Below are 9876 nucleotides of genomic sequence, written 5' to 3' on the forward strand. Positions count from 1 at the left end.
GATTCAGGTCGATATTTTTTATATTAAAGGGGAAGAGGGGCGGCAATTGGCAGAGAGAGGGATAAGAACGAATGTATAAATCTAATAACTGAATGAATCTCAGAGCAAACTAAATAAACAACAAAAATAAATAATATTGTCAACTATATATTATGTTGCTTGCAAGAAAAATGAAAATCAGACTTTTCATTAATTGCCTTGCGGACTTTTTACATACCACAAATAAATTCTAAAAAATTAAAAGGAAAAAATTACATAGCAAGAAAAAATAGAAAAACAAAAACAAAAACAAAAACAAATCCCTATGTTTACATTAACTCCTTTCTTTTCTTAAGTTAGATAAATTAATATATATATATATATACAAAATTTTCTTTTCTCTGTGATTGAATTTCTCCTTTCCCTTTAGTAATCGAAATATCTCTTAAGGTCAGTGACGCACGATTCGAAACTATAGTATGTTTCTGGACCCTTCTTAGCTTTCCTCGTGAAGAAGGAAATTTTGTTTCATATATTTTCCTCCAAGTTGTGAGGGAAAATCTTTAGTTGATGGAATTGAAGAGATTTTCTCACAATTCAATGTTTTTATTTTATTTTATATTTATTTTATGATGATGTCTTGTGGGAGAGCATAATGGGCAGGCCATTTTGGGGAAGAGCAAAGGGTCCATACTGAATTCCATTTTGTGGGCCCATCATAGACCACCTGCCAAACATAGTGGAAATGGAACAGAATATTATGAGATGAGTAACACTTAAAACATTTCTATTTTTAGGAACTTCAATTTTAGTAGTAAGTTATAACTATAGATTTTTATTTTTTACCTCATCTTAAAAAAAGAAAAGGAGTTTAAGTTCTACAAATCAGGGGCGAAGCTAGAATTTAGTCGTAGATTTAGTCAACTCTAATGGATTTAGAACTTATTATGATTAGTCTGATACTAAGTACTTAACTCAAACGATAACTTTATCTTAAAATTCAAAATTCATAAACTTCAAATATCGATAACTTTATTACTAACCTATACTTTGTGGTCAGATGATGTACAAGGATCAAAATCTCCAGCTTGGCTAACTCATTGCCTGGACATGAGTGGGTTCCATTGCCAAATGGCATGAAAGTATTGGGTTTTGGAGTAACCTGGAACCATCACATAAAATAAAAATAAAAGATTTTTCTCAGTATCCGTAGGATATTATAAAAAATGTTTAATTAATTACTAAAATTTATACTTTCTGATATTTACCTCAAATCTTGAAGGATCAAACTTCTCTGGTTCAGAAAAATTATCAGGGCTATGGTGAATGTTTCTAAACAGTGGTAATACTTTCCATCCTTTTGGTATTAGATATCCTGAAATAAATCAAGAAGATAATTTTATTAGTCAGTATTAAAATTAACAGAATAAATCGCGACCCTCCTAAATTTATCAAGTACCTAAAATTCAATTATTTTGATTCAGATAATTCAAGAATGTGTAATACACGCGTTGTCACATAGATTTTGTTGTCCATGTAACTCGATAAATTTAAGGGGATTTCGATCTATTCTTCTGATAAAATTTATCCAAACTATATTATAAAATTTATGACTACATGAAAATATGAAGGGTCAAAGCTGACCTTCAAACTCAACATCCTCAACAGCTTCTCTGAATGTAAAAGATAAGATTGAAGCAGCTCTAAGTGTCTCTTGGATCACTCTTGTAGTCATAGGCATTTTCTTTGTGTCTGCCCAACTCAACACTTTCCCTTCTCTGATTATCCCCTCTTGCTCTTCCTACAAACACAAAGAACGAAAAAAATCCGAGTCAGAATCTATAAAGTTCAAATCCTGAATATGGTTTACGAGGAAAATGCTAGTAGAGTCTTACTGTGACAGCTTGTAGGACACTAGGATTTTCACCAAGGTATTTAAGGATCCATGTAAGGACACTAGCTGTAGTGTCTCTAGCAGCAAATATGACACCAATTATGTTATCTGCAATTTGTTCATCTGTAAGATCTTCTTGATCTCCCATAAAAGATCCTAATAAATCTGTATGATTTTGATTTGTTTCTCTCCTAACTAAGATGATTTTAGCTAAGATCTTTGCTAGCTCTTTTCGTGCTTTCATTGATTTGTGAAAAAGTGTTCCTGGGAGATTGATTGGCATCGAATTGTACCCCGTTTCGAGCACATAATAACACCTCTTTAGATCCTCCCTATACAGCATTTCATCTTTGCCAAATATCGAAAGCAATGCAACGTTGTATGTGTACTGCAAAAATGTTGCCAAATTGAGAAAAACAGGGGAAAACAGGGGAAAACAGAGGAAAACAGGGGAAAACATACTGTTTTCATTTCTTGGTAAGTGTTGATTAATCTTCCTTGCATAGATTCAAGTGAGTTTATCGCGATGGACTCGATGTCTGGTACGATGTTTTTGATGGCTTCTGGTTTGAAAGCTCGAAGAACTAGCTTCCTTAGCTTAGCATGATATTCTCCTTGATGAAAAAAAATGGCTTGTTTACCTAACATCCTCTCTTTACTAGCAGGAAATGTAGGTTTAAAAAGATGAGCTTTTGTCACCAAAACTAGTTTTGCTGCTTCTGGGCTTGATATCATCACACATGGACATCCCAATATATGAGTCTTGAAAATTGAACCATACCTGTTTTTTTCCAAAAAAAAGAAAACACACCCATTGCTCATTAGCAACTCAAGATCAAGAAAACCAAGAAGAAAATCAAGAAAATTGAGTAGTTTTGGTACTAACTTCTTGACTTTAGAAGCAAAGAAGAAACTGGGGTTTTGTGAGTAAAGCTGAAAAGTTTCACCAATATAAGGCCAACCCAAAGCACCAGGAGGAAGAGGTAACTTCTTAACACCAAAATCAAAGAGCTTAAACACAGAATGAAGAAGTAGAATTGAACAAGAAATGAAAGCAAACAAGCAAAAAATAGACACAAACTCCATATCTCTCTTTTGTTGTATATAAAAACACCAAAAATGTTACACAACTTGTGAAGAAGATGAAACCTATGATGCTGTAATGAAACCAAGTGTATGTATATATAGGTAAATACATGGGGGTAGGGGGTGGGGGTGGGGTGTGGGTGTGGTTGAGGGGTAGGGGGTTGTTTACATTTACAGCTCAAATCCCACACACGGAATCTCCACCTCCAGCTCATGCTATTTTAAACTAAACGGAAGATGAAGAAAAAAGAGACAAAAATAAATAAATTGAAACAGAAGAGAAAGAGAAAATGGAAAAGTAAAATATCAAACGACAAACGGGAGGAAAATAGAGTGAATGGCACGTGTCACTCTATTTATGTTGAGAACATGTGGGAGAAGACGGCAATTTCAAAATTTTATTATGTGAACTCTTGGTGACGAAAGGACAAAGTCGAGATCGAAGATCTATTAAAAATAATTTTTCTATCTTATAAACATATACTAATAAATCGTACGTATATTCTCTTCCTTTTCTACGAACATGAAGTAAGTTGGTTCACCTGGATTTGAAGACGAAAAGTATATGAGTTAACATATTTTAAATATTTTTATATTAAAATAATTTTAAAAATCGATGTATAAGTCAAAAGTTCATTCAAACAGACTCAACGATAGTTTAGTGATCATGAAAGAGGTGAGAGGTTTTTTATGGCTATGTTGGGAGAGAGAAGGGCAAAGTGGGAAAAAGGAAAATAAAGAAGAAGAACATGGCTATCCGTACAATTTGTACGATGATTGAATCATATACTCAATTTTAGAGATTTTTACTAAAAAAGGGAATTATAACTTTTGAAAATAACATCTAATGCAATCCAACTTTGACATAAAAAGAAATTTTCAATGAATACGTAAAGACTAAAGGGATGATAATATTTTTTGGTCCCTTAATTATGAGTAAATTTTAATCTTAAACCTTACGATTAAGTTAAAAATGTATGTTTTTTATCCCTTCATGTAAAAATTTATTATGTTTAGATTACTTATGATTTTTTTAAAAGTATAGTTTTCAGACTAGTTTGTGCATGTCTCAACTAATTTTATGAGATATTTCTCTCCATCGACATGTATAAGACAATCCTGTTTACCGAGACTAAAACCTAATAAGAAGAAATTGCCTATTATTTTTATTTCTGATAGAGTTTGAATATGAGACCTCATGATAACGCATGATTCAGTATCTAATAGAGAACAATTAATACTTTAAAAAAATTGTGATTATTCACAAGTAATATCATAATCAAACACTCAAATTTAGCCTTAATTCTCAAGTAAACACTTCGAGTTTTAGTATGCATATCTAGACATCTTAATTTGTTTTTACTGTGTTAGTTATAAACTCTAATTTGCAGAATGATTATATAAGCATCACTAAAATTTATGTGTTATATCAATATCGAGTGTCCGCAAGACACAATAAAAGTAAATTGAAGTATTTAATGGTCAATGAAGGCTAAATAAATTATCTATATGTATATTTTCAAAGTTAAAAGTACTTATTTGTTAACTAAAATCAAATTTATATAATTGTTTATTGTGCTTGTCATATCACAAAAAGTAAAAGTAAAATTCATCAAAATAAATAAAAGACCGACTGTTGACCTATAACTAAAGATATAAACCATTTTATTTGTCTCTATCTTTATTTAATTTAATTTAAATCATTTTCCATAAAAGGAATGCTTCATACTACTTACGTCATTTCTACTTCTCTGTAAGGGATATCGTATTAACAACTATATCCCATTTAAATTATCTTTCGTAATTTTTAAAAATAATTATTTATTGTTTTATAGATGCATGGCAAAATTAACTATATTTGTCCATTTATCTTGATAGTATTATTTTTAAATATTGTAAATACTTCAATAAAATAAACATTTAATGAAGATAGACTATTTATTAAGAGGTTAAAATAATTTGAAATATTTCCTAATTTATATTTACTTTAAAAATATGTAAAACAGAAACACAACATAAGTTGAGATGCGAAGAAAAATATAGTATAATTATACTCATAATCTTCTTAGCCTTTTAAACATAACTAAACAAATAAAGAATAAAATTAATTTGTAAATAATTCCATTTTATGATCCTTTAGTAGGTTATAATCATTAGGTCTTTCAGAGAGTCGTATACACTTTAGTTTAGTTATATATTTTTATTACTATATATGTTGATAAGATTTCTCTTATACATTAATGTTTCTCAATCGACACTAAGTATTTTGAACTTTAAAGGATAATTTGATATGAAAAATGATATAAACAAGGATATTTTATGAATTATGATATTTCATAAGATTAGTTATCATACAATTTATATCAAAAAATTCATTTCAATTTTATGATGAAACAAATAATTCTAAAAGTGATCATTATCTCTAATCAAACGTGGAATAGAATAATTTTATATTTTATTTTGAAATTATTGATTATTCTTTATCCCGTACCAAAATACCGCCAAAGGTATATATATAGAGAGAGAGAGAATATACGCATTGAGAATCGTATGTAATCTATATATTATGATATGAGACTTCATATCTTTTATGATATCTTATTATATTATTATATAAATTGTTTTTATGTTTAGATTTTGCCAAGTGTCCAGTTGACATATAGGGATTCGAGAGAAAGTTTGACCATGCTGATTTGTGACTTGACCCAATTTTGATGTATCCTTAATTTGATTATTTTAGTTAATTATTACATACATTTGAAGACTTTTGAATGCATAACTACAGGAATTTCCGGGATATTTTCTAAGAACATTATTGTTGAGTTTTAGTGAGTCTCTGTTTGGAAAAAGATAAAAGTAATTTTTCATTCGATGTTTGATATTTATATTAGAATTTGATTATTTTAGATTCGTGTTATGTGGATTCTATTCGGAGGGAAGCATTCCATATTAAGAATTTTTTCATATTCAGAGCTCAAACTCAAGATCTCGGTGATAAGTGAAATTATTGAATTTTGAAGATTTGAATTGAATTAACTAACTAACAAAAATTATTGGAACTTATATTAGAAGGTTGGTTATCAAAATTTGGAGTTTATTTGAAATATTTTGGATCAACCTTGGAGCAAAAATATGTAATTGAAATTTTCACACGACAAATTATATATACTGATCGTTAGAATTAATTTTGTCCATAAGTCTCGACAAATTATCAAAAATTTTAATCAGAATATTAAAAGTATTATGGTGATCATCTGTCGAGGTTTGTGTTTAATTTAAATCATAATGATCCTCATAGCTTGCTGTTAAGACAATTTATGATTAACAAAAAATATTTATTATTACATTAATTTTCATAATTAATCACAAAATTGTGACCGTGAATTTGAATTGTCAAAATTGAACTTAAAAGGCGTCTCTTCATCTCTTTTTAAGTTGTAATTATATTCTAAATATGTTGTAATTAAACGTTGGTTATATTTAAACAGTAGCTCTAAAAATGAATACCAAATCCTGGTCTAGAAGAATAACACTAATTAGTAATTACTATTAAGCAATAACTGATTAACTAATTTGATCATTAAATTTTTTTAATTTAATCAGCATAAATTTTTTGAAAAAATGAGTGTTAATTAAGGGGTTGAAAGTCATTAATTCAAGAACGGACGTGGCATTTGATCCCAATTCCCATAATTTCCCGCAAAGCCTACCGCCAAAAATATAATTAAAAAAATAATATTACAAAAAAAAAACTCAACATATTACAAAAAAAATTACTTTGAATGTTCAAGGTTCAACATATTTTATTTTACGAAAAAGAAAGTTTTTACTACTAAAAGTCTTCAGTCTCCAAATTAGAATTCAAATAAAGAAATATTATTACTTCGTCAAATTTCAATCATTTAGGGGTGTTTCGTGGATGATAGTTATTTCTTTTTTTATTCCGCATAAAATAATTCATAAATTTCCTTATGCATAATTTAACTTATATGTAATTGTTATTCATTTTGACAATTTATATGTAATAAATCTGTGTGATGCATGTCATTTAACTACAAACGAAGGAGGTTTTGGTTAGAGATATGCCAGGAGTAATGCAAGATTTAGTTACGTAACTAGAATTATATTATTCAAGTATTTGTTAATCTTCTATATAGTTTGCATAAAAAAATACATAAATTCCTTCGAGTCCATAACTTATACATTTATATTAACTATATAGAATTATAAACTGATAATTAACCAAAACCCGTATTTAATGTGCTGAATTTTATATAAAGCAACTAAAATACTACCAAACGAAACATTATATTAGTTATATTAATTTTAATACACAAATAACTTACCTCTTTAACCAACTTTTCTTTCATAAAATTCCTACTTCCAGTCTTATAAGAAGCATGAAATATACCTACTTTATTCATTTAAGTTCTGTTATGTTATTTACCCTAACAAGAATACATGCATTTTTCATTTGGAATAATTGTTTTTTATTTCCATATATTTTGAGTATTTTTGCAAGGTAGTTTTATAAAATTGTTTTTGAATTTTGTACTTCATGGGTTATAGTTTTGTTGGTGGATTAGGAAAAATATATCCAATAATTTAGTAGGAGTACTATGTTTGGTTGGGGTTTTATAACTTAATAATTGGTATTAGTTATATCAGTACTATATTATTAATAATTAATCCTTGATTAGTATACTTACTCTCCACATAATTAGCAGGAGTGGACCAGACTACCCCTGTGTGTATTGTTTGCCAGAAACGAACTTTTTACAACTACAACAATTATTTAGAATTGATTTTTCATATAGTACTCAACTAATAATAAATGTATAAATATATATAAGTATCAATTGAAATTTAAGGCTATTCAATAATTTTTCCGGATAACATTTTTGTGGAGCACCAGGGAAAGAAAGAACTAAAAATATTTTATTTTATTGTAATGCATGGTGGTATTCGAACTAATTTGTGTATATCGATTCATTCATCGAGTCTGCTTCATTTCATTAGCACAAGTATTGATTAACTTTTTCTTTATCTTCTATCTACTATTCCATAGTCTATTTTATAGGTTTCTAGCTTCATTGACTTGTGTAGTCAAGATTCAGTCACAACTATGATATTTCATCTGTCTCAATTTATGTGACATTATTTGACTATTGACACAGAGTATAAGGATAAAAAGACGAACTTTAAAGTTGAACCGTTCTAATTATGGAAAAGTGATCATTTTTTTTGGACGATTTTTTTTTTAAAAAGAAGTGTGGAAGGAGTATTTACTTCCTATATCCCTTTGTGGCAAATCTAAAACGATTTCACGTCTTTTTTCCTTATTTGTTATTTGTTGGAATGGTCAATCATAAAGATAGTATATAGTCCGTTCTATATTTCATCATTTTCTAATGTTTTAAAAAGTGTAATATTACTATAGGTTTAGAATATGATTCTATGTTCAATTCTAAATAGATATATACTATATAACAATTTCAAAGGATATTGCTATAACACGTCTCACAAAATTGCTAACTATTTACTTTTATAATCAACCACTTTCTTGAATTATTATACTTTCTCTTTTTGACTAATTGGTTTTGTAAAGATTAACAAATTCTAAGCTTCTTTCTTTTTTTTTGTTTTGGAATCAATTTTACTCTCTTAAAATCATTTGTTGATATTTCATTTTCTTCACAGTTGCTTAAGTTATGCCAAATTAATGTAAGAAAACCCTGTATCAATTTCTGTGAGTTTTTTTAAAAAAATTATTTATCAGGGTAACAGTCTTGTGAGGCTAGCTTTATGTATTAACCGACGCAAACATAATTTTCACTAAAAAAAATTTCAAAATTTATGAATAATATATAAGATTTTGGAATGACCTAGAGAATAAGTAATAAATATTGAGGATAACAAATAAAAATATTATATTTTTCTCTTGATATGTTAAAAGTGACAAGTAAAATGAAAATATATTTTTATTTTCGTTCACTTTTATTTGTCCACTATTTTAAAAATAGAATTTTATTTTTACTTGTCACTTTAACAAATAAAAAAATACCATTTTTTTCTATCATGTTTTACCCTTATCATTAACTACTTATTCCCAAATCATCATTTTTCAAGACCTAAGTACTAACATCAATTAATATGAATATTATGATTGAATTATCATATCAATCATTGTGTCTTTATAAGAGATGTGCAAAGTCTAAAAGGATCAAGTAAAAATGAACGAAGGGAGTATAACACTATAGCAAAAGAGACATATAGTGACAATATATTTTTCTTTTAACGGTAATATTCATTGCGCAAAAACATTTAGAACAATTTAGTTAATGTCATTGCAGCTAAAGTCGCTAAACCCTTTTGCAACATTTATATAGAGTGATAGTTACAAATACCCATATTTATCATTAGCTAATTAAATTTTCTGTTTGTTATGGCGTTATAAGTAAAAGTGAACGGAGAAAATAATATTTTTTTTATTTTCTCCGAATTCCAAGTTCAGATAATTGTCATGATTTTCATCAATCTCATTTTGCAGAAATATAATGGTTGTAAAAATAGTTAGACACAAAAGACTTGTTGTGCATGATTGGTTGATCATGCATATAACTTCAGTTGTATATATATAAAAAAAAAAGACTTGTCAGTATTAGGTACATAAGATTAGTCACCCCTTCAATAATTTTAAAAATATCTTGGTAGCTAGGCATTGTGTCCCTTCACCTCCATGAAAAATATACATATTTTGTGGATGAAATAAGTGACACAAAGATATCACGTTTTAACGTACAAACTCCACATTCAAACTTTCTATATGAAAAGCCTACAAAAGTAGTTGATAAATATGACTACTAACAAGTCAAAATAAAATTGGTTGCCCTATATATGCTGAAAATATAGAGCAT

At 28.2% G+C, this 9876-nt stretch overlaps 1 protein-coding gene across 1 annotated transcript; it reads right to left on the reverse strand.

Moving 5' to 3' along the window:
• Positions 1-223: 223 nt before the first annotated feature.
• On the reverse strand, positions 224-3023 carry LOC125841241 (abscisic acid 8'-hydroxylase CYP707A2). Its single transcript, XM_049520328.1, has 7 exons — positions 2760-3023; positions 2336-2654; positions 1875-2261; positions 1624-1780; positions 1248-1354; positions 1023-1141; positions 224-706 (listed from the first exon to the last, which is right to left on the reverse strand). The coding sequence occupies exons 1-7, from the start codon at positions 2957-2959 to the stop codon at positions 607-609; spliced, it is 1389 nt and encodes a 462-aa protein (XP_049376285.1). The 5' UTR covers positions 2960-3023; the 3' UTR covers positions 224-606.
• Between the last annotated feature and the right edge of the window lie 6853 nt (positions 3024-9876).

The sequence above is a fragment of the Solanum stenotomum genome, chromosome 10 (genome assembly GCF_019186545.1).
Source record: "Solanum stenotomum isolate F172 chromosome 10, ASM1918654v1, whole genome shotgun sequence".
NCBI lineage: Eukaryota > Viridiplantae > Streptophyta > Magnoliopsida > Solanales > Solanaceae > Solanum > Solanum stenotomum.

Excerpts from the sequence above, each read along its gene's own strand:
- LOC125841241 (XM_049520328.1), bottom strand. The coding sequence starts at position 2,959 with ATGGAGTTTGTGTCTATTTTTTGCTTGTTTGCTTTCATTTCTTGTTCA. Across the intron at positions 1,355-1,623 it reads TGAGGATGTTGAGTTTGAAG|GATATCTAATACCAAAAGGA; the intron begins GTCAGCTTTGAC and ends GATTTATTTCAG. Across the intron at positions 707-1,022 it reads CATCTGACCACAAAGTATAG|GTGGTCTATGATGGGCCCAC; the intron begins GTTAGTAATAAA and ends TATGTTTGGCAG.